This window comes from Limanda limanda, chromosome 10, assembly GCF_963576545.1.
Source record: "Limanda limanda chromosome 10, fLimLim1.1, whole genome shotgun sequence".
In the NCBI taxonomy this organism is placed as follows: Eukaryota; Metazoa; Chordata; class Actinopteri; order Pleuronectiformes; family Pleuronectidae; genus Limanda; species Limanda limanda.
In genome coordinates, this window is record NC_083645.1 from 9,992,042 (window position 1) to 10,017,054 (window position 25,013).

At 42.9% G+C, this 25,013-nt stretch overlaps 2 protein-coding genes across 3 annotated transcripts in view; one reads left to right on the forward strand and one right to left on the reverse strand.

Moving 5' to 3' along the window:
* Window positions 1-454: 454 nt before the first annotated feature.
* gabrp (gamma-aminobutyric acid type A receptor subunit pi) lies at window positions 455-3,827 on the forward strand. Its single transcript, XM_061079904.1, has 9 exons — window positions 455-507; window positions 644-753; window positions 865-932; window positions 1,025-1,242; window positions 2,036-2,118; window positions 2,290-2,427; window positions 2,530-2,682; window positions 3,202-3,395; window positions 3,495-3,827. Exons 1-9 carry the CDS (start codon window positions 455-457, stop codon window positions 3,825-3,827), a joined length of 1,350 nt encoding a protein of 449 aa, XP_060935887.1.
* Window positions 3,828-4,306: 479 nt separating this feature from the next.
* The window catches only part of afap1l1a (actin filament associated protein 1-like 1a), a 28,133-nt gene continuing 7,426 nt past the window's right edge, over window positions 4,307-25,013 (reverse strand). The window contains exons 1-19 of one of the 2 annotated variants that reach the window (XM_061079326.1): window positions 18,658-18,849; window positions 15,325-15,450; window positions 14,766-14,849; window positions 14,562-14,641; window positions 13,990-14,125; window positions 13,291-13,386; window positions 12,982-13,196; window positions 12,707-12,886; window positions 12,460-12,543; window positions 11,870-11,945; window positions 10,487-10,606; window positions 10,194-10,405; window positions 9,468-9,613; window positions 9,254-9,326; window positions 8,638-8,752; window positions 7,223-7,390; window positions 5,949-6,124; window positions 5,732-5,857; window positions 4,307-5,254 (exon numbers count right to left, since the gene is read on the reverse strand). In XM_061079326.1, the coding sequence (XP_060935309.1) occupies window positions 5,228-5,254; window positions 5,732-5,857; window positions 5,949-6,124; window positions 7,223-7,390; window positions 8,638-8,752; window positions 9,254-9,326; window positions 9,468-9,613; window positions 10,194-10,405; window positions 10,487-10,606; window positions 11,870-11,945; window positions 12,460-12,543; window positions 12,707-12,886; window positions 12,982-13,196; window positions 13,291-13,386; window positions 13,990-14,125; window positions 14,562-14,641; window positions 14,766-14,849; window positions 15,325-15,450; window positions 18,658-18,688 (2,271 nt within the window). In that variant the 5' untranslated portion in view covers window positions 18,689-18,849 and the 3' untranslated portion in view covers window positions 4,307-5,227. Of the gene's footprint in view, window positions 5,255-5,731; window positions 5,858-5,948; window positions 6,125-7,222; window positions 7,391-8,637; window positions 8,753-9,253; window positions 9,327-9,467; window positions 9,614-10,193; window positions 10,406-10,486; window positions 10,607-11,869; window positions 11,946-12,459; window positions 12,544-12,706; window positions 12,887-12,981; window positions 13,197-13,290; window positions 13,387-13,989; window positions 14,126-14,561; window positions 14,642-14,765; window positions 14,850-15,324; window positions 15,451-18,657; window positions 18,850-25,013 lie in introns of those variants that run through there. The other variant, XM_061079327.1, reaches the window with a different exon arrangement.

Below are 25,013 nucleotides of genomic sequence, written 5' to 3' on the forward strand. Positions count from 1 at the left end.
TCTTCCATATAGACAACCCCCATAATGTAAATCATTTGGGTCATATTAGGATATAGCAAGGATCCGAATAAAATAGTATAAGGCAAATTTGGATTTGGGTGAAATTGGTATTAGGGTTATATCAAGACCAGGGTTACATTAGGATTAGGGTAATTTTTGGATTAGGAAAAATGTGCAGTCATTAATATTTTCATAAAGGCAGGTGGGAGGAAATCAATACCAGCTTCTGGGAAATTTTACACGTTTCGGTGCAGGGAGAACTCACAGCTTTAAAACACCAGAAGGTGAGAACTGTTTCTGCTGCAGGTTTCCTCTGAGGTTTGTGCTGCGACCCAATGCTGAAACTGCTCTATCCCATTAAAAATGTGCTGCAGTGGGATCAGTGGTCAGTGATTCATGTAATGCACCTGTAACCCCCGGCCAGAACTGCTGACCTCTGCCCTGCTGATCAACAATGTCTGTGCAGCCGCTCACGCTGATGATCCTCTGCCTGACGATCACAGAGCAGTGAGTGACTTTAGGTCCAACACACAAACAAAAACCATACACTTATTTTGATATTGATATTGACAGGAAATTCAAATGCTTGCACAAACAGCTTTTGTCCATTTTCCTCCTTCACCCTCTCTCTCTTTTGCATCAGTGCTTGTATGTTCCATAACCACTGGGGCGAGTGGAATGACTCTCAGCTTCAGCCAACCATTCAGAAGCTGATGAAAGGATACAACAAATACCTAAGACCTAATTTTAACGGTAGGAAGGAGCTTGTAAAGTGATCGTTATATTAACATTCTTTGAGTGGTCTTCTGTTTCAAGGCCCTAATTGAAAATTGACTTATGTGATCTCTCCAATATCTTTGATAGAGGGTCCTGTCGAAATTGGAATGAGCCTTGATATCGCCAGTATCGATGCCATCTCCGAAATCAATATGGTATAAGAACCTGTCAGCTTTTCTGTGTCACTGGGTGAATGAGGGAAAATGAATGAATGACAAATGACTGGTGGTTTACATCATCTTTTCAGGATTACACTGCGACCATCTTCTTGCGTCAGCGCTGGCGGGATTCCAGGCTGGTGTTCCCTGGAAACGAGAGCGTCAGTCTGGACGGACGTCTGGTGTCTCTCCTCTGGGTCCCGGACACCTTCATCCCAGACTCCAAGCGTTCCTTCCTGCATGACGTCACAGTGGAAAACCGCCTCATACGCATCTTCAGCAATGGGACTGTTCTATACGCAATTCGGTACTTTTTTTTTTCACGTTTAGGTGCATTGATTTGACATTTACTGACATTTGCTGCTTATCTCACAAAATAAGCTTTTTAGTTTAGGCTGAATTGACATAATAGAAAATGAAAAGGAACTAGTAACACAGAAGTATTTGAAGATAAGAAGACAAAGATATTTTCTTCAGCTTTGTAATACTTATCAGCAGTGACTTGGCCTTGGGTTTAAAATAAACTCGTATGTATCATCACTAGTCATACAGTTTAACTTAAGGGAATTCCTCTGAATTACTGTAGCTCAAATAGTTCAGATTGTGTGAGGGAATGTTTGCAGAGACGCTCCCGGCCACAGTAGAACTGTGTCATGTCGTCCTATCGGTCGTGTGTCACCGACTGAGAGCTTTATTGGGACTGGACAGCTTTATTGGAGGACAGTGAGGTAAATTATCTGCAGGGTAACTGTTTAAATAATGAGGGATGTAGGAAAGCATTGTGATTCCTGACTTTACTGAGTCTTTGTCCTATATAAAACTCCCATTCACTACATAAGGAGACTACTTTTTCATTTTGGAAGAAATAATACATCAACAGAAGAATTTTGATTCAAATGCCCTGAATCTCTATTACATCATTATATAAATAATTCTTCATGCACAGAAATGTTGGCACTTCAGACATGAGTCTTTATCTGCTCAGGGGCAGAGAGTTTTCCATGCTCACTAATTATTAATTACCCTGTCCTACATCAAACGACTTAGAGTTTTTGAAGGTTGCCAACATGTTTTTTTTTCTATGAACACACGCACAACAGCATCACAGCGACGATCGCCTGCAACATGGATCTGACCAAGTATCCCATGGACAGACAGGTGTGCACTCTGCAGCTGGAGAGCTGTGAGTAATACCTGTGAGGCCCCATCAGCCCCCCCCCACCTCATTATCATCAGCAGCATTACCATTTTCATCATCATGAACATCAGTTTCGTGAGTAATCAATCTTTAGAGACATTGTTTACCTCGCCAGGTCAGATTCAACATGACGTGTGTGTGTGTGTGTGGTGTCAGGGGGCTACAACCTGCAGGACGTGGTGTTCTATTGGACCAGAGGGAATGATTCAGTGAAGGGGCTCAACACGCTGCGTCTGGCTCAGTACAGCATCGAGACCTACTATACATCAGTGTCGGAGGCCGTGTACGAAACAGGTGCAACACTTCAAATCCCAGAATTCACCTCCCGTGTGGAGGGAACCTAAGGTAGAGCACAAATGTAAGACACTGTCTTCAACATCTCGTGTGTCTTCACAGGACAGTACCCAAAGCTGGTGCTGCATTTTGCACTGCGTCGAAACGTGTTGTTCTTCATCTTGGAGACGTATGTTCCCTCCGTGTTGCTCGTGGTTCTTTCCTGGGTCTCGTTCTGGATCAGCCAGTCCTCGGTTCCTGCTAGAACCTGCATTGGTCAGTACTGTCCCGATGGCTTTTACTATACTGTATGTTCGTGTTATATAATTTTGACACAAATAGAAGAATAACTTCCAACGTGCAACATGAAGCTAATTAGGTACTGATTCATACAATGTCCCTATACGATCATATATGATTCACAGCAGCTATACTGGAGGAGCTGGAGCCAATCCCTGCTGGCATTGGGCGAGAGGCCGGGCACACTCTGTTCAGAGCAGCTATACAGAGACAAACAACCGTTCACTCTCACCAGCTATTAACCATGATGCAGTTCAGTGAATCAAGCTCAGAGATGTATTGTACTATCTGCATCGATTTAACACATATGTACCTCAGTACAACACGAGTTAACCACACACAGCTTGATGATTAGATTGTTGACTCCAGTTACCAATCAGTAACTGGAGGTATAATGTGTGAGCCGCTAGATAATTAAGGGGCTGCACAAACACGTCTGAACCGACTACCGATAGAAGGATTATGTATAAGACAACATTGTTGTGTGTTCTACAGGCGTGACTACAGTCCTGACCATGACCACTCTGATGATGGGCGCCCGGACATCCTTGCCCAACGCCAACTGCTTCATTAAGGCTATAGACGTGTACCTGGGCATCTGCTTCACCTTCATATTCGGTGCACTGCTGGAGTATGCCTGTGCCCACTTTTACACCACGCAGCACCAGACCATCGAGGATTTACACAGAGTAAGCAGCATGTTTGTACTGAAACATGAGATGAAAAAGCAGAACTTTCAGGTTAGATGATGAAGACATTGTAAGTACATCTTTCTGTCCGTCTGTTAGGATCTTCTGAAGGAGTTCCTCGAGTCCAACGGAAACGGCTCCATCCCCTTGGTCAGATCCACCCAACCCAAGCAGCATGTGGCGATGGACTCCACGGCAGAGGAGCAAGCGGAGCGCTCGGAGAATGGCGACGCCATGAGCGACACTGGACCCAAAGAGAAGGTGTTAAGACAGGGGTGTGGCCTGTCCGCGGTGAAGGATGCGTCTCGCAGGGCTGCATCTGTCTTCACTGTGGAAAACCCACACAACATTGACCGCCACGCCCGCACAGTCTTCCCCACTGCGTTCCTGTTTGTCAACATCCTCTATTGGCTGTACTATCTCTTTCTCTGAGCGTTGGTTCCAAGCTGCTGCATTAAGTCAATGTCACCATTGTGAAGCTGATCTACCTCCTCATTCGAGACCCCATACCAGTCACCACTGCCTGGATCACAACTGACCATGCAACCTTTTTGTACCATACAGCGAAAACCTGCTTGTCCCTCAGATAGGGCTTCAAATTAATGAAAATCAATCGGCTCTGGCTGAAGAACCAGCTTCAGATTATAATCAGTATTGAGAGCAGTTTGTTGTGTGATTGGATTGCTACCTAAAGATAAACATGTAAAAGTGAGGATTGCTGACAAGGAAGTGAACCTGGCTGCCTGGACTGCACCACACTATACTGTGGTGCATTGAGTTGCCTTCATTAAGTGACTGATGTAGATGTGTTTTTCGCTTGTTTTGGCTTTCATACGCTGCTTGTATGAGATCATATATTGTGTACGCTCTTCACAGCATCTCATGTGAAATTAAAAGCCAGTACCTGAACATGCGTATATGAATTTTAATGAAGAAATCTCTATTGTAATGTATGGTGGAGGAAATAAGACATTTGTTCTATTATCCAGGTAGAAGAACGATAAAGTGCAAAAAGACATTCACAGATTCAGAAGGAGAAGTTGATAAAATGATAGAGGGCAGATTTTCTCATTTTCAATGATGGTTTGTGTCACTGCTTTGTTAGTCACTCAGTTTTCTATAGCGAGGTCAAGTAGCTGTAGGGTTTGGTTTCAGCCAGATATTTGAGCAGATGATCACTGAACAGCTTCGACTGTCAGAGAAGCGGAGTGCAATCAAAAAATATTGACGCGCTATCGATCCACAGCACTGCAGCTGAAAACTCATATCGGGTAAATCATCATGATGATGATAAGTAAAACATCGTATATTAGAAAAAGAATAAAGTATATAAAACAGTAGTCATGGCTAAGTATATACAGGCAGAACATAAAGACGTTAAGTCACATAACAGGCACATTATATGGCTGAAACTGCCCTCTAGTCCTCTTCTTTTCAAACACATCACATGTCTTAGTCTAACTTACCCATGTGGCATGTTCACATCTCACTTAATGCAACCCTGATTCCAACACAATCCTCCGTCTCCTTTTCTCCGTGACATTGCATTCTATACTCGCGCTGTGCTCTTCAATACACTTTTCATGAGTCTTTCTTCAACACAAGATTTCTCTTTGTTTCAGTTTGATCCGCAGACAATGAAAATACTTGTATACGGAAGATGTGAAGTCCTCTGAGGAAGAAAGGCAAGAATATTCAGAGGGATGTACCTCCACCTAGTGGCGGAATTCTTTCATTACAGTCAATTTATGTGGAGGAAGGTTGTCCTTTGTGGGATAACAGGTTGAAAAAAGTCCCATCCTGATACACCAGTCCTTTTAACGATGCTTCTCTTAGGTTCCTTTCTTTGACTCCCATTCCTGAATAAATAGAAAGGATAGGAGATTTAATTTAGGTTATGGCTGAATGACTGTGACACTGCAAGCTACAGCCATTATCACAACACTGAAAGTAATGTCAACAGCAATGAGTACATTTGTCAATAATGCGAACATATCAATTATGAATACTAAATAATGAATTTGGCCTCCACTCAGACGGTTTCAGAAGTTATTTTGTTTACTCGTACGCAAACCCAAAGTAGCAAATAACACAATGTACTAGTTTATCAAACTGACTTCTTTTCACCTAATAATTAATCAAAGACCAAGTAAACATCTCTATAAACCATACAAACCCTGCTAGCTCAAAATAAAATACTTATTATATTGTCTTCAAATATCACGTTTACTGACTCCAATTTGATCACAATCATTTAAAGTACACTCACACATACAGGTACTTCAGTGTAAATGTCCAAAATGACAAAGCACCAATAGGAATTGGATGATAGTTACCTTTGCCTTCTGCATGACGGTTCCTGTAGAAGAAGCATAGACGGACGGAGGTCTCCTACGTATTTCTGAGGCACAATTTACTGGTAGTGAATCACTGTAGATGTTCTGCCTTTTTTTGCTGGAGGCCTACACACAAAAAAGTAAACAAGTAAATAAAAGTATGTACTCACAAGTGTGCATGTAAGCTAATCTTTCCACACGAAACAACAAAATATACCTTAACAGGTGGTTTAGCCTCGACTGGTGCACCCAGCGCTCCACCTGCCTGACTCTTCTTCAGGTTTTCTTTGACCTCTGTGAGTCGCAGCTCCAGATCCACCCTCTCTGCCTCCTTAGCTCGACACACTTCCTCCAGATGGGACACACGTTTGTTCATGGAGGACTTCCTCTTATCTGCACACACATGGACGTATAAAACATCTACATAACTCAATGAGACAAACTAAGACAGCAGCATTTGTATTTTCATGTCCTCTAAATACAGGATGGCTTTCAAAATAAAGTATATTAACTCAAGTGCTATTGAGATAAATGAGTGATTGACTTGATAGTATCTATTTTCAAATACTTAATATTTTTATTTATAGGACAGAGAGAGTGGCAAAGACATGCAGCAAAATGTCAAGACACAACTGAACTGCCCGTTACTGCAGGGGAGCTCAAGCTTCTGATGGCCGCTCAACCAGGAGCACTAATCATTTCTATTTTATGCCACTTCATACTTACTCCACTAGTCAAATACAACTGTTATAGCTTGTCACTTTTCACTTTTCAGATCAAACTTTCCAAAGAAAAATTATGCTTATTTACAAATGTTAAGATTACTACCAAGATGTACCTGAATTTAGCTATAGCATTAAAACGCTGCTTACCTTTTTATGTACGGTTGTAAAAAAACAATTGCAACAAACTTATTTTTATGATTGATTACTTTGCTGATACCTTAATCTAGAAAATAGTGAAAACATCTACCTACATCCAACTTATTTAAATTGCCTGTTTAGTCCAGTCAACAGTCTAAGCCTAAATGATCTTCGGTTTACTATCGTATAAGACAAATAAAAGCATCAAATACTTAAAACTGAGAAAAAATTTACTGAAAATATCAAATTAATAGAGCATCAAAACTTATCTGAAAAAGAATGTGTGCATGAGTATGTGTAATATGTGAAACTACATGAAATTAATTAGATTTAGAAGGAATTTAGTTTTAATAAGAGCAATTAGATGGTTTATTGAGGCCTGTGGGGAAACTCTCCGCTCACACGGCCCTTTAATAAAGGAGGTCAAGGTCACATGAAGAGCAGAGATGTCTGCGTTTGATATCCAAGCCTTGTGTGCAGGCTTTCTTCAATACTAGAGTTTCTAGCAGTTAACAACACATAAAAAGGTTCAGTTAAATTTTTCTGATTTTGGAAAGTCTGGACTGAAATCCAAACATTACCAAAAACTATGGAGTAGCATCTGCAGTTGTGTTTTAAATCTCTGTACCAGAGGCTGTCTTTAAATCTTCCTTCAGCTCTTGCTTCTCTTGTCGTAGGGTCACCAGTGTGTTTCGTATCCCATCTCTCTCCTTCTCCAGCTCCTCTTTTTCTTTAAGGTAACGCTTGGCATCCTCCTCCGCTCGTGTTTTCCCATACCTTCCATACTGGTTGGCATCTGGGTGGGAGCAAAGGTCAGAGGTCAGTCATGCAGGGGTTATGGGAAGAAGACAAAATGTCTCACAGTGTTCCATCTTCTCATCTTGTTTAATATCTTCACACGAAGGGAGTGGCAGCAGCTCTACAAGTCAAACAAAACTGTAGCCCTCTAATTTGACCTTATATCATAATTCAAGAATGTTTGTGAGGGAACAAGGATACGATGCACAAATACAAGATAAACACACAGTCTCCTGTAGATCAAGGAGGCAAGACAGCGGATCTAATGCGAGTGTCCAATAAATCTCAGGTTACATCCTGAAGCTTTCAGCCCTGGAGAGCGCCGGCTCTTTGAAGTGTCAGAACGTCAGAGTGAAGGCCTGTGAAACAGTGCAGAGAAGAGCACGGAGTTGTCCGACCACACCAATATCACTTTCCTAAACCCTGGAAGCTCAACTTCTTCATTTGTAATGTTAGAGTCCAACTGACACGGTGGACCAAATGGGACAGGACAGAGAGAAGGGAAGAGATTATAGATGGAAAATAATATGATTGAGAGGAGAGAGAAGAGGGAATATTGAGCCGGATGAGAGTTCAGATTTTTACGACTGTCAGTGAATTGGCAGCCCACTGAAGTGACTGTATGAATAGTATAAGTTACAATAAAACTGGAGCTTTGGACTATATGACTGCTGTGTGACAACTATATTATAGCAGACCATCTGTAAAAGTAGTCGTCTCCTTCGAAGGGCAGCAGGCTGATATATTTTCCATTTACCTATGCATGTATTTTTCAGAAAGATAGATGGAAATGGAGGGGTGCAAAGTCGAGAAGTCAAATCTAAGAGACACAGGTCTCGTCATTCTTTTAAATTTGAAAGACTTTCCCCTTTTTATTCATAAAATATACTCCCAAAAGCTACTTGCATACTTCTAGTATAGAAGTGTCAAGGCTCTAAACCCCATATGTGCACGTTGCAGTCTGCTAGAACAAGCCCAGAGAATTAAGACCACCTTCGGTAAATTGGCTTTGAGCTTCATTGCACCTTAGATATAGAATACATTTCCCTGACAAACAAATGTGTTCTCACAATAAGTCTCTTTAAAATAATAAATTGAAATCCACCAGTTGAACAATATGTAATTACTGAGTTGCCTCTTCAAAAGAAGACTTGTTCAAAAGAAAATTTGCATGAGGCTTTGCTAAAGAACAGACCAATAGAAGTACAGCAGTGTAACTTTGGAAAACCAACCAATCACACTTACTTGAGCCAGTCCTCTTGAGGGAAACTAATGGTTTAGTTCTGTCTGAGTCGTTGCTTGAGAAACTTGAGCGCCGCTTCCCTTGATTCCCAGACTGCGGCCTGCGGTTCTCCCCAGACTGGGTGGAGTGCAGAGGAGTGGAGGGAGGACATGACAGATGTGGGAAGGATGACAAAGGCAAAGCAATAAACTAATCTTTAGATTTATTGGCTTAAGGCCGCTGAGGTGTGTATGTTTGTGTCTGTAGGATGTGAGGGGGTGAGTGTTTAAGTGTGTGTCAGTGAGGTTAAGAAAGAGGTGTACAGGCTGTAAAAGTGCCCTGACCCCTTGCTTTGCTGTCATCAGTTTGATTGCTTTTTTAGGTATTTTTTCTCTCCTTTGCCAACACAGTACTTTGTCTCTGACCCACAAAAAGCCATCATTGATAGGCGTGTAACAGAGCACTGTCTGTCTGTGGGGGTGACTGATATGGGGCGTCATATTCAGACGGGGACCATCCCAAACAGCTGCACACACAGACACACAGACTCTAATCTTGTCATACTAAAGTCAAGCATTACACAGGAGATTTAAGTGAACTTTGGGAAAGTGTGTACAGGTCTGTGCACATGCAACCCACCTGCATGTCCTCATTAGAGACCTCATCATATGTCCTGGAGTCTGTAGAGGCACTGCAGGAGGAGGTGGCCCACCTAGGATCAGAGAGAGGGGAGAAATTAAGTCGGAGAAAGGTCAAAGCATCCCCGCTCTGGTTGGTGGCCTCGCACTGACCTTATCCAAATATCTCAAACCCCCATCCCCCCCCCCCATTTACCCCAGACAGTCTCACTCACAGGAAGGAATTACGTGCAGCGTTACGGATATTAGCAATGGTTTCCACATCAACATAGTCGTAATGCAGCGACTCTGGGTCTGTGGTCGAGCCTGTTTCTGCCAAGAGGACACCCAGCCACCGTCCAAGTTCATCAGAGCTGGCAGCCTGAAAGGAGACCAGAATTTGAACATTACAGGTGGTAAAACAGTGTGTCTGGTAAAATGGGGCCACTGAAACAAACCGTAAACACAACATGATTAAGCAATAGTAACCTCGTTACACCATCAGATTAAACAGCAAATACAAAATTAATTTGAAGTTTCTTGCCTCTAAACTAATGCAAGTAAAACTTCCACTCTTCTTTGTGCTTTGTTTTTGGTCTCCACCACCTCTTGAGGACATATCTTGAATCTTAGTAGCTAAAGTACAATGACTTATTATGCTGTTGGGTGTTGGACAGGAAGCTTACATTGTGTTTATCAGAGCTTCAATGTTGAAAGCAGTTTGCTGATGCTGCTCAAGATTAGATTGATGAGAGCAATAAAGTTGAAGCCTTCTAAAAGGAAACGATGAGCTGAAAGGTGATAAAATGCTTCGTAAATCTGAGGGAAACTGACGAGTCCAGTGATAATTCTCTGTTATTCACTACGTGCTGCTCTTATCACATCACACACAGTCCTTTGACACTAAGTTATATATAAATATTGAGTAGCAACTATATAGTAAGATAATCAAGGTACTCTACCTCCATAGCAGCCACCTCTTTGTTGTTGCGGAGGATCCGAAAGGCAAAAGGGTGTTTGGGTCCAAGCCCCGGCACCACCTCACAGCTGAGGAGAGGAAGTGACGGCAGAGAGGTTCGAGTGTCTCCCTTGTCAAGGTAGAAGTACAGGAAGCCTCTGCTCACACAACACCACTGTTCCCGCCACACCTGGTTCACCAGCACCGACAGGTTGCCTGTGTTGTGAGGAGGGAAAATAAAAATGAGGCATCTGCAATCTTGTGAGAACTAAAAAGTGATGCGAGGCAGGGTCTGACCTTGTCGAGGGTCAACGAAGGATGTCCGGGGATCACCAGGTCGAGGGGGCTTCTTCTTGGTGAAGCTGATGATGCGAGTGATTTTTCGGCCTGCAGCGATAGCTCCTCGTTTCACCTTCCCTACATGAAGAGTTAAGGATTCCACTGTTGATATTTTGTCCAAATTCATCTTTAGAATATGAAACTTGATATTAAGTTAAAACATGAGAACCCCCTTGAGGAAATTCTAGATCCTGACGCAAGATAAAACATACTAGCATTTTTTCCCAGAGCTGCATCTCATGGTCTTCATTGGCAAATGCTCTGTTTTCATGGAAATAACTCAACTGTGTTGAACTTTGATGTGACCTAATGCTGCATTTATCTTTCTGACTTGTAAACAGCCTACACATCCCAGTGATAATTACGACTGGGAAAGTCAGAGGTTTCTGAAAGCCCTCGTACATCCGCCTTGGCACCTCATAATAGAGATGTGGCTGAAATCCAAATAAATATGGATTCCTTATGTGAACCAAGGCTTTTCCTTTGAGGTGATTAAATCCAGATTGATATTTTAAACACTTTCATATCCAACTCTGTAATCATACAACTGTCTTGAGCTGTAAACATCCACACTGTTATCTTCTCCACCCATTCAAGCACATATTCATACAGCGCAATTATACACGGTGCCTTTTCTATAACACTAGGTATCCCATGGTTGTAGGTATTGCCGTTGTTACAGGGTGTTCAGGAACATATATGGTAAATGGTCTGCATTTATATAGAGCATTTCTAGTCATCACAGTCACATCACATAGTAATGAAGCCTTATCACATGAGAGAAAGATTGACTGACGAGGAAGATTAGGACCTGGTGTTAAAGTTAATTAAAACGCTGGATGTTTTGTCAGAGGGAGAGACAGGGAGGGAGAGACACGGAGGGAGGGAGGGAGAGGTTGAGGGAGAGGGAGAGGGAGAGGGAGAGGGAGAGGGAGAGGGAGAGGGAGAGGGAGAGGGAGAGGGAGAGGGAGAGGGAGAGGGAGAGGGAGAGGGAGAGGGAGAGGGAGAGATTCTTTAGGATCTTTTATGTTATTATGACTTCTTGTTTAATGTCCAGTCTAATTGGTTTATTAGCCAGTGGGAAAGTTTCCATTTTTCATTAATACATTGTTGCCACAACTATCAGGGGAAATTTGAAGGCTCAGTGTGTTGCTCATGGATTCGTGGATTGAATCACTGACCCTCTGGTTAGTGGATGACCCACTCTACCTCCTGGGGCACAGCCGACCACATGAGCAAACTACATCTGCGGAGAGAATGCTGGTAAATGGGCCCCGAGTTTATTTTTCTTTTGCTGTGTAACCCTATGTACGGATTTGAGGATGGTTGTGTCTGTCTCACCGTTCTCTCTGCAGTTATCTCCAGCTGACACACCCACGCTGTCTGAATCCGATGTGTTCCTCTCTGCTGATAATCTCTGAGGAAGAAACACACACAATCACACACACACACACACACAAACAGTTTCAGAATAAAAACTAAATGACTATCCCTGAGACGAGCTGGCACACGTACCCACCTCTGGATTCTTTCATTCTCTTACATACTGTCTCACAACCACAAACATCCGCTGCCATTTTCCTACCAAATTTATGGCAGCTCTGCTGTCCTTTCTCTGTGCTTATTGCAGTTTAAGTTACAACAGGTAGAACATAATAAAAGAGGATCTGCCTGTTCCAACACCGACTCACTGCCACTCCTATCATTTCTTAACACCCGATCACACTACATCTCCTCTTTGTTCTGAAGGCAAAACACAGGTATAACTGCGCAAAACAGAGCAAAACTGTTGTTTAAGGAAATTTATGGTGACAACACAATTGCAGCCTGCTATATACTTTTCCTCAGCTCGGCTGTGAAGATGAATTATTGTCTCGAGGATAAAAGCAACAGGATCTCACTTACACAAACATCCTCTCGGCTACACTTACCTTGTCAAGTTCAGTTTTTCTTGGACTGACAGGAGACGCAGACTCCTCAGGGCCTGTGCTCTGACCGCACACCTCTCTAACAACCTGCCGGAATATTTTACATGTGTTAACCTCCATTTTACAGTGAATTCTGCTAGACGTTTGCCAAACCCACTTCCAGTGATTGTCAGCATGACTCCTGGCTGTGTTACTGTATAACTGCATACATATGTATCTACGCTGGAATACAGAGCAGAGTGCAGCTTACTCCAAGCCATCTGTGGGCCTGTTCCTTGCTTTGCACCGCCAGCACCAGCGCATCGCCATTAGGCAACGTGAACCGGAGCTCATGGTGTTTCCTCTTGCTGTCTTTGGGTGCATAGATCACAGTGCACTGGGGCAGCAGCAGGTCCACATACGGGCATGTGTCCTTGGAACTCTTATAGCACTGCAGAAAGGAGGACAAATTGGAAAGTGTAGGTTTTAGGAAAGAAATATAAAAGTTAAGATCTATTCCTCTTTAATGAGTGTGTGAATTCTAACCTGTAGTCTGTTCTCCCGTATGACTGTGAGCTGTTTGGCCCACTGTCCGAAGCGTTTCTTGCGCAGCAGGAAGGCACAGATGCGACAGTCTCTGGCAGGAGGCATGGAGCTCTCATCCGACGGCCACTGATGAGTGAGTTGGACGCCGGGGCTCCTCTCTTCCTCATCCTCCTCGTAAGACTCGTATGAACTGCTCAGAGCGTCAGAATCATTGTCTGTGAGAGCAGCAACAGAAAACATGAAGTTAACTTCATCTCTTGTTTGTTTTTATCCTGTAATCAGATAATAAATTAGTTTCTTATAACTCACAAGAGTTTTTACGGTGTGAATTTATGCAGGTAGTGGGGTAGTTATTTTCAGCATCTTCATATCCATCTTCTATGGAGTTGGGAGGACTGGACCTGACTGCAAATGGGAGAAAGAAAAAAATCTAAAATTTGTGCTTGTGTTTCATTGTGCCATTGGTTGTAACTTATGCTAGTGCTGTATGTCAATGTAGCTGCTTTCAGACATGCACTGAAGTCCGGATAATCTCCTGACATTATCCAGAGGGTCTGTATGTGGGAACGTCAATGTCCGAGAGAAGGCTCCAGAGTGTGTGTTGAGTTTCTCCGGCCAGGCCCAGAATAAAAAACCTGTGCCTTTCACGTCGTAGACACACACAAAGATGTCAAAAGAGAGCTTTTGGTAATAAGGGCTGATGCCAGTGTCAAAGTGCTGAAAACAAAGACATGTTACAGACCTAACCTAATTTGTTACATCCTGCCTCTGCACCACCCGTCATCTGAACGCTCTGGAGATTTCTGTGTTTTTGTGAGCACTTCTTATTGAGGTATCTCCTTTTATGTGTGAAAGGCAAACTCCGGACCTCATAGTGTGGATATTCTCCAGAGTCCATGTCGGAAAACACCTTATGTGTGTGTGATTTAAATGCTGAGCAGTGACTGATTTTTTTACACCAAAATGACATTATGGCTGTGAGTTCAGCGGAGGCGGGAGGATGCTGACCTCGCGTGATGATGTACTCTGGCAGTTTGCCAGGACTGAGCGGTACCGCTTCCTCGTAATAGTCCTCAGGAGGCGGTGTGGTGGGCAGAGGGGGAGGAGAGTCCACTGAGTGCAGGGCCGGGGAATCTGCACAGCTCTGCCAAAAGGAGACACAAAAACATAGCTCTCAAATTTCCACCACAACCATTCACATTTTTTTTCACACCAAAAGAACTGCATCATCAGAGAGATAGAGTAAAAGCCTGAAAATGAGATCCATTAATAAGACACATGCACTCTGGGTGGATTTCAACGTTTTAACTCTTCCAACAGCTGGTAGAGTGACGTGTACACGGGAAACCCCCACAACAAGGAATACTCTCCCAATGTTTCTCTTTGCTTTGCATTTGTTAAGAGGTGCAATGGTTCCTTACAAAGCTGGATTTGGATTTGAGTGCTGACAAGATGGAGATCAAACAACACACATCCCACACATGCAGTGTACACAAACCTCCAGGATTTATAGCCAGTATTTCAGTTGTAATTGATAGTTATGGTAAAGGAGAGGGACTGTGGAACTTTTGGCAACTTGCCTGATTTAAAGTGTCAGTTTGGTCGTTCTTTTCTTCTTTGATATCATCTACATCATCCTTCAGGTCTCCGAGCTCGCAGTCTATAAATCACAACAGCACACAGTTACACTCCCACTTCTGGACTCTATGAAAAGGCACATCGGTGCAGCTCGTATGACGACAATGCTGTGCGTTTTACAGCACTGTGCTGGAACTGAAACTCACCAAATGTCTCAAAGAGGGACTCGACAAAGCTGGTGCCATTTCTGTAAACTGATGAGTTCATGTAGATGTAGTCTGTCCCCGGCACTGAGAGAGAGGAAGAGGAAAACGTGAAATAACTTCCTGTGTGTTAACAACATGCTGAGCGTTGGAGGATAGGAATGGTGGAAATATAAATTAATGGATAAATGATAAATGCAACATAAAAAAGTGGATAGTGCACATGCTGCTATCATTACCTCTTCCATTCAGGACTCTTTATCAATTTTTGTTTTTTAACTAGACTAGATGTGATACGGGTCAGGGGTGGATGCAGCGATTTCTTTTTTCATTTTCTTTAACATTGTGTGATTGCGTATTTGTCCACATTTTGTGAATTTCTCAAAAGTGTCTTATGACTGGCTGAAGTTTTGGTGCTGATCTGGAGTTTTGTGAATCATAAAATGATATTGGAATGGTAACTGCTGTAAATCCAACTTTAGTATGAAATGCAAACATTTTCCATTATTCTGTATGAACAGAGTTTAGTGAACAGTCACTGTGTCAGTGATTTCTCTCTGACCTGACGGCTGTAGCTGCTGCAGGAGGTTCCACACTGATGTCTTCTTCTCCTGGGTGGAGGAGCTGAGGTTTTCCTGGTCCAGCATCTTCAGCAGAACTCCCAGCTCGTTCACCAACACCTCCATGGCTACACAGGGTAAGGGGGCAAATGTCAGAGGAGGTGCAAGTTCAGTGTATCTGCAGAGAGGGCAAAGGTCGGGCTGACAAGTCCAAACAAACCCCAGGAGTAATGTCAAAGAGGCCGATTCTGCTTTGTTTCCTGTGTTTTCTGTCACTTTGCTTCACAGGTTGTCGATATCAATCTGACACCTTATCACAGCCTGCCTGTTACTAACCAGACTAAACAACAACACCAGGGAGGAGTGACAGGAAGCAGGTTTGCTAATTGCTCATTAGCCCAGAAGCATAGAAAAGTGAATACAAAGCCACCAAAAACAAGAATCTTACTTAAAACAGAACATCCTGCATGAATAAAGTTCAGCTGCACCTCTGACATGATGTCTGCTCAAACACATGATGAGCACAAACCAAAGGCCATAGCAAACCAGTGAGAGGTTTAATTCACAGGGACGTGATCTTTATTCAACAGTTGAAGTCATAAGCTGACTCAGACCCCCCGGCCTCCACATCTTTTGTTGATCTGGGAGGAGGGATTGGTCCACTCCCTGTTTTCAGAACAGAACTTAAATAAACTGTCTCCCTCTGACAGCAGTGGGACCCCCTGAGAACAGACCCGCTGCTGCTGTTGTGGTGTGTGTCTGAATTCCTCCTCTGTCTGATTTCTTGGCAGACGCAAGCTAGTGCCACCAGTCCCTCTCCTTATCTTTCCCTTTTTCCTCCATAATTTAAATGTTTTGTATCCTCTTTCTTTTCTATTGCTGCGTCCTACTATCAATTTTTGTACTTTTCTACTCCCTCTGCCAATTTTCACAGTTGAACCACATCAGAGCCACTGACCCGTGCATCTTCATGGAGTCAGCCACGGGACAGCCGAGTCAGAGAGCTTTTTTGTTTGGTGTGCGGTCATTTGGAAATGAGTCCGGTTACACTACACTAACCACGGCGTGCACACACACACACGAAGGGTTATATGTTGTGTATTTAGTGAGGTGGGTCGAAAATGAACAGTTGATCATTGTACCCGTCTAGAAAAGGCACTTGAGCCCTTATGAGTCCTGGTTTAAGTTAGTGGTAAGGTGTGTGTGCTGAAGTTATTACTGATGTTGTGGGAACCTAAATCAGTTTACAGTAACTTTATCGGGACTTGTCTTCCTTATGGGGTCAAAAATAAGTTCCCATTATCTAGATAATTAAAGATTAAGGTACAGACATGTTTTAAGGTTAGGTTAGGTTAGGGTGAAGGTTCAGGTTAGACAAGAAGTAATGTAGGAAGTAAATGTAAGCCCATCAAATGTCCTCTGAATTCAAAGAGATGTGTATGTGTGTATGTGTGTGTGTGTGTGTGTGTGTGCGCGTGTTTCTGTGTGTGTGTGTGTGCGTGCACACGCTTCACACAGACTGCTCCCACTCCTTGAAGACAGACATACTTTTCTGAGGTGGGTCTTCCTATGGACCGACAGTGCCACAATAGGTGTGTGTTCGTCTGTGCATGTTAATCAACTTTGACTTCTCAATAAAACAGCTTCCATCCATTGGAAACATTTTTTTATATGTTTTTCATGCAGGGATCTGAAATGTTACCTAATTAAGATCTGATTCAAGCAGCAGAAATAAGTAAGAGGAGTTCAGGGAGGGAAACTCATGAGTGAGGGATGTGTTGGCCTAGTGAATGCTGTCTCTCTGCCAGAGGTTTCAGCTGTTCAGATTCTCGCTCGAGTGCACCACTGGGCTTCCCCTACCCTAGTGGAGGAAACTTCTCCACAGCATGACTCACTCCCTGCACACAGAGAGCGATTTACACCATTCAGCACTAAATCTTATATTGCACAGATATCAAGGCTGCAGTGCTTTTAAGCATGAAGTAGGACAACACAACCCACTTGGGCTGCAAGTCCAAAAAGCTACATTTACAGTGTTGAAATGAGAAAAATGAGGAATTGCTTTGCAGTATCTGGCATGTGAGGTACTTAAGACCACCCTTAAGTCAGCGGTCATGCCTGTATAATCAACACTGCTCTTCTCACATGGGTAGTCTCACATCTCAAACAGCACATGATCCTTTAAATCTCTGCGGCAAAGGTTCATAGGTACTCTACTCTGTGTGTGTGTGTGTGTGTGTGTGTGCGTGTGTGTGTGTGTGTGTGTATGTGTCTGTGTGCGCGTGTGTTCGCACGTTTCCCTCTGATGTCTTTCAAAAGCCAGATAAAACAGATTGTGAGCCCAGCACCTGAGGGAAACTACACACAAGCCCCCATATGATGATAACACTACATAAAAGCAGGTTGGATAAGGTTTAATCAAAGACATACAGAGGGGAAATTGAAACGTTTGCAGCTTCAAGAAGGACAAACCACAACTTTAATCCGAGCTCTGATTACAGCTTCTTTTAACCATTGACAAAAACATTATGAGGGGATATTCCAGCCTAACACTACAAAAGATGGGTACGGGAATGTAGAAAGCTTTTCAAAGCATTGACACATTTCCCTCCTTACACTTCCCTGACAATAGTTGTTAAACACTAGACACATTCCTCACCTTGTTAATAGTGCAAGACTCTGCAAAGTGCATCTGTGTGTGTGTGTGTGTGTGTGCAGCAGAGGGAGTAGTTAGTTTAACAGTGCAGACTCAGAGTTTAGACTTAGAGAAGAGGCTTGCATTAGAAGACTTTCAGAGGAAGTGAAAGAGAGGAGGAGGGGGAGGAGGATAATGTCAGTGAGTTGAGCACCTGCGCTAACACATCCAATAATATGACACATAATGCCACCTCAATGAGGGTGACTCTCGTGCATGCTGAGCTTATCTCTTTTACACACAGGCACACAGTTTCCCATGCGTGTCTAAAGTGACAAATTGTGTTCATTCCACAGCCCTGTTTCACAATAATGTTGCTGGCAGACATACCAGCTAACCACACATAGAATTGGCAAACCAAAACAAGTCTTTAGAGGCTTAAAACAAATCTCAATACTGCATTATGAAATCTGGATGGCAAACTGTTGCTTTCTCAACAATTCAGGATTACAGCCTTTCTTGGCATTTTATCAATCTGGCTTGATGGTTAAGGCACAAAGTAAACATCACCTGACCTCTCAACAGTTTCTACATCTTTACGTTGTTGGGTATACATTTCCATATCTTCAACAATCCTTCATCAGCTTAATCTACCTACAGCTCAAATACGTGATGAGTTATAAAAACTTTCTACACTCACCCTCAACAGCAGTGGATGACAGTCCCACCATTTTCCGGAGGAGAAAAAATTACATTCACTCATAGACACACAGCTACTGCAGGAGATGTTCCACATCCAAAGCCTTTCACTGTGTGCCTGTGTCCTGTTTAGTCTTTGGTTTGAAGCTGAGCTGCCTACTGCTGCATACACACTCCCCCTTACCTCTCTCTTCCTCCCTCTGATCTGTTATCTCACTCCATCCCCTCCCACACTCTATCTCCCCACCTCTCTTTTCTTTTGGTGGGGTAGGAAGGTGGTGGTGCTCTGTGTTTGTGTGTCTGTGTGTTTTGTGTAGCTCTATTGAACCCTCCCCCTCCGCTGTAATCCTAGGGATCGTATAGCACCTGGGAAAGGCCTGCTGTGTAAACACACACATGTGGACTAATAGCTAACTCACATTCTTTATTCCTTCACATTCTTTCCCTCAGTGCACTTTATTAACATTTAACTAGCTGTACACACAGTCTGTCGTCCACAAGATGCCAGTGAACCCACCGACACAACCAGTAAGGCGTTGGTACAGCAGCCTTATCAACGTTATTTAAATCAAGCTGCAGTTGATCCTTTCAGTATATACATTTTTTTCAAAACACAAAGTGGATGATAAAGGAGTGAGTGAAGGCTGTGCGATGTAGGTAAAGGCAAGTTTAGACTTTTCAGGAGTTACACTTGGTTGACTTGCCTCAGGGCAGACTCGTGTGTCCCAGCACGATGTGACATGCTGCCTTCAATCACACTGGCACCAGCGTTGCACAAACAAAGCCTCAAGCGCACATTGACAAATTAGACTGCTTCTCCTGAGTGGAGACTTTTACTATACATCAGCTGCATAGTGGAAACAGTCAGCTGGTGGTTGCCCAGGAGTGCCACGACAAGTATTTGATTTTTTTTACTTTAGTGAGAGACGGCATATAAAAAAATGTAATCATCTCTGTAATTTTCTTACACAATTTCAGTTCATGTCAAAGATTTACAAGATGCAACAAAATTAAATTTGTCGCTCAGTTATCAAAGCCTTGAAGGCGGGGTTGGTAATTATGTTCTCAAAAACCTTTTATCTTATCGGTTGAAATCCTTTTCACGTTCCAGGAGTGATTAATAAATTAAGTTGCCCGACAGAAAAAAGAAAAAAGAACAGGTGTCTGTGGCCCTCACCGGACTTAATAAACATGAACAATCATTTCGTTCAGTCCTGACGTACCTGTCTGTCACTAACCGACCTGTCTGCCTGCGAGGACACAGACAATTTCACAAGCTGAAGAGTCATACACTGCTGAAGCAGAGACGATGTTGTGGCCAGAAGTTAGCAAGTGAGTCACAGAAGTTACAGTGACTACAATGTGCATCAGAGTAAACTGCGTACATGTAACCCTCACTCACAGGCCAGGCCTACTATCTCCTCAGTAGACATTTCTGGTTTTTATTCCGAGATTGCAACATGTCCACATGCTGAGGCGCTGTAAGGTTCCAACAGGATGAATTACAATTAAGTTGAAAATAGCAAAGTTGTCTCCATCCATTGTTTTGTGCCCTTCTTTAATGATGCCTCATTTTCAAAACCATAAACATGCTTTTCTGCAAAACCCTTTTGTTTTACTTCATAAAAGACAATGAAGCGTTTCAAAAAAGTAAAAACAGACTACAAATGTGACCAGACATTCCACATATTGGTACTTTAAACTAATGTTCAGCATCCTATACTAGACTTATTATAAAACATACTTTTCAACAAAAAGAGACATGATACAGAACTAACCGTGATCATTGAGAAGAACAATGTAGAAATACCACCATACACAGAAAATACATTCTTACAGAGGATTACAAATATTACTCCCAAGGTTGTCAGTGAAGATGATGGAAAATTCACTTCCGAATTATGTATGCAGGAAGTCCTCCTACTATCTAATTTCCACTGATCAGACCTTCCATGAGGCTTGTTTGGTGTTTCCCAACTTCTCCAAAACCGTGATGCCACAGACACACCCAGACAAACCTCTCCTCTAAATGTGATCCTGCCAGCAAAGCTGTGAGTTCACACAGGACAGTAAATACCCAGAGGAGACAAGAAAACATACAACTCTGTTAAATACACATCACTTTACCTCTCGTTACTACTACTGGGTAAATACTGTAGAACTCATGAGTAATATTGAAGTATTCCAGATAGGTGGTTGGTAAAAACACATTGCCTAGTTGACATTTCCTTCTTCACCCCTCCAAGTGTATATCTCGTTCACCCTGTGTCAACCATTCCAACAGCACATCCATGACTGGCTAGAATTGCTGTCACTCTGTGTTACATGTAGATGTACGCATCCTTTTGGATAGTTAAGTCTGAAGTATGTATTTCTGAATCACATTGTGTCCTTACATCTTGCTTCTGATGACATACTCAAACGAGTTGAAGTTGGTGAGAGTTGAAGTTGGTGCCTCTCTGTCTGACTCATCTGAGTAAGATATGAAAGTCGCAAAGCGTAGACACTACAATGTACTGTTGGTTGACCCTTTATCTATAACCTAACTTTGGGTCTGAAAGAGAGAGAAGGGACTTTCTGTGGAACTAAACAGACGCTATTGTCCTGTACAGATATAATATACACTATACATTAATATAGTGGCATATACAGTAATGTGTGAGCATGTTCAAAACTTCCCTGGATCACGTCCCCCCCTCAATTGAAATCAGTTGTAGTTTTTGCGAAAACCTGCTAACAAACAAACTAACACAGATAAAAACAAAACCTCCTCCATAGAGGTTATAAAAAACATAAATATAACCATATAGAGGTAAATCCTGTTTGACAAAGCTGCTGTGAGAACCTCAAAGTACCATCTGTGAATCCACAAGAGATCAGTATCTAATGAAAACTGCTGGGGTTTTCTGAGAAGTCTCCTCTTCCTTATTGTCTTTGGACACGTTGGGTATACAGTGCAGCCATTTCCCAACCTGATCCGACATGAAAGAGCGCTGCAGGTTGAAGACTCTGAGGTGTCCACAAACACAGTGTGGGACTTTCTTTGTCTCATCACTGCAGAGGCCAGCTGAACAATACCACCCCGCGACTTTCCCGTCATGTTAACAAGTCACAGGAGAGGTTTGAATGTTATCTTCATACCGTGTGAGAGTTATCTTAATACCGCCATCCAACTCAGTCATCAAAGCTGGGGCATGAAGCTGAATCACAGCTTTAAGAGACGTAGATGAGGAGATGTCATATCTCCGGTTCAGAAACCACAGGCATTATCACACCCCTCCGGCTCTGCTTAGATCACTAAGGTGTGTGTGGAGCCAGCACCCTAACAAAGGTGAGCTAAACCAGATGGCCACAGTCTTTTAATTATATTAAGAGCTGTGCCAACGATGTCTTCTCTCACCAGCCTGTGCCCCATCATGATGAAATCTCCTCCCACTCAGATTCCAGGCATTTCACCAGTGTGACGTGTCTCCTCTCCCCCAGCACTAAACGTGTCTGGGCATTCTGATATCTGCGGAGCCCGTGAAAGGTAAACAGAAACCGTTCTGGTTCATTGGTCAGATGATAAAAATCAGCATGATGACTGCATCTCTGACCTGACTGACATTATGCCTGGCTACTGTTTGCTCAGTGAAGTCATCAACCTAGCCCGGATTTAAGTAGGATGATGAGAGCCAGATGCTATTTTAATGATCGCCTCAGATTTCTTTAACCTACTACATTCAACATTCTAATTATAACAATTGAGAAAATACGACATGTTCGTGAAAGGGCCTGCTTGTAATAATAAACCCACTGCTTGTTAATGTCCTGTTTTGCTCCACTGCTCATCGCTATTAGCAAAACTGTTTTAGGATTTAGATAAAGAGTCAGAAAGTTCCCTCAAAAATTGGTTGACAACAAAACAGTGTTAAAACAAGAGAATATCGGACAGAATCGACAAACTTTAAGGTCATCAGCAAACTTTGAGGACTCGTCTCCCCTGTTCTTCTTCTACTGTTTTACAAAAGTCTCATCCAACCCATTCAATTAACTGTTCCACCTGTTTCTTCTACACACTCTCTTTCCCAAACTGGATCAAACTAACTAGATATGGTGCAACAGGGTCCTCTTCGGCAAAACCCTTGTACCTGTAGCCATAGCAGCATGTTAGACTGTACCCAATCACTGTACTGTCCATCAATGTTTAATGTGAGAAATCCTTGTTTGTTAGTGTCCATATTTTCCAATGATGGTGTGTGTTGCTGTTTGTTTCATGAGACGTGGTTAGTGAAGGCAAATATGAAGTGTTGTGAAACTGAATTTCCCCTTCCAGGACAATAAAGATGATTTCAGACCTGCACTGAACTCTAGATAATCTGAGATTATCATGAGTAAGTGAGATCTCAAATGTCAGAGTCATTGCAGCGGACATTCTCAAGAGTCTTTACTGCCATCCTCCTAGTAAAAACTCTGGAGAATGTTCAACTGAGCCCATGTTAAAATCTAGAAGGATTACGTACAGACGATTCACCGTGAGCGAGTTGGCAAGTTGATGACATTTCTAACAGGGGACGGATGCAAACAAAACAAAAAATTAATTTAAGGATGAAAATAAGACAATGTCAACTTGGAAGGTGAACGAGATTGAAGAGCTTATGGAGACAAGAGCTGATGCTGGTCTTATGTCCTACTACCTGCATGCTGTACTCAGGACTTCGCCTGAAAACTCTCAAGATTTTCTTGTTTTTGTGAACTCATCAAAGTGGATAATCTTTTTTATATGTGAAAAGCAAACTCTGTTGTGCAGACATTCTTGGGAATTCCTGTCTGAAAACGGCTCAACTAACCAGCTTGAGATATGACTCCAAGGGCAAACTAATGTTGCTCCACATCTGCTAAATCAGTAAACAGGCAATTGACATCACACTCACTACGTTTACATGATGGGGGGTTAACTGCTCTATCTCAGGGTACATGGCACTGAGAAATCCGACTCTTGTCCGAAAGCATTTCATACCCCGCTACGATAGGTGGCGCTGTTTTCATTACAGCTAGTGGTGATCCTGCCATTTCCGCTTGACCTCGTCACCACTAGCAACACAAAAACAACAACAGCCTTCAACTCAGCATGCGAGAAAGATGACGAACGGAGAGCAAGGTGAAGCTACGTCCCTCTACATGATGTTGTGCATGTTTACTCTAGGAGTACTGCGAATGCAAACGGCGCATTTGATTAGAATGGTAATGGCGAGTGCCGGCCGGCACCGGGCAGCGACATTTTATCTACGTGTCGACTTCCGGGTCACGGCCAGGGAGGGAGGGAGGGAGGAGGGGGGGCAGGATCTCAAGCATGCGCAAAGACGTCTTCTCCAGTTGTTGTCTAGCTTCCAGAGTTACATGCGCGCGTTGTCCGATATACAGCCAGATCCGATCTACTTATCTGGGGGTGGTTATCCGACTTCAGTCGGATACAAGAAAGCTAGATTTGTGGAGTTACATGACATGGATCTCCGATTGAAACCCGACAACGCCAGAAATCGGGTTTCAATCGGACACATGTAACCGCAGTGACTGACTTAAAATATAACAATATGGCAGGGCAGTGTTTGCAGCTTTTCTCCATTGACCCCAAACAAACAGTTAATGCTGTTTTGAAAACCACTCATTATTATTACTGGCACTTTGCCTTTTTGTTAATATATTTTTTATTCGTCTAGGAAATTACAGTGATTCCCAGGAGAATGAAAAAATAAGAAGCACATAAAAAAATGGCGAACACATGTGGATGGACAATAACAGTCTTGTCAAACAATCAAATATACAGAGATAAGGTTGAGTCCATCAGAGTGGACATTTAAAAGGCCATTCTAACTGTGATAAGCCAACAGCTGAAAACCCTCACAAACTGATTTCAGTCTCATTGAGCACGCTGCCAACAAAACTTGTTTCCTCTCCTATAATGGGCTGGCCACATTTACTGCGATGCCCCATGTGCTCCCTATAGAGAGGGAGCTTCCTCCCTCTGCTGATGACATCACCTATCACCTCCAGCCTTCTGTTTCCTCTTCCTGTCAGCTGACCCACTCCCACTTTTACTGTGCCGTCTCTGGTGACCCTATTCTCAACGCATTGTCTACATCCTGCGCTCGATACAATTGACTGACTACTTTTACAACTGTATTTCAAAGGTGTGACAATATAATGGATCTCTTAAAACGCACCATTATTACAAGGCTTTATTTAGCTACTGCAGTATAGTCCCCCTTGAGAATGTGAATTCCATTTTCATAGCTTCGACGTGGACATTTATCATGTGGGTGGACATTTTAGACAAGAGCACATGCCCTTTACATAACATGCTGGAGACGAGCAGCA

Bases quoted from the DNA above. Each gene is read 5' to 3' on its own strand.
- gabrp (XM_061079904.1), top strand. From the start codon at position 455: ATGTCTGTGCAGCCGCTCACGCTGATGATCCTCTGCCTGACGATCACA. The intron at 508-643 runs GTGAGTGACTTT...CTTTTGCATCAG, and splicing joins TGCCTGACGATCACAGAGCA to TGCTTGTATGTTCCATAACC. The intron at 2,428-2,529 runs GTGCAACACTTC...GTGTCTTCACAG, and splicing joins GGAGGCCGTGTACGAAACAG to GACAGTACCCAAAGCTGGTG.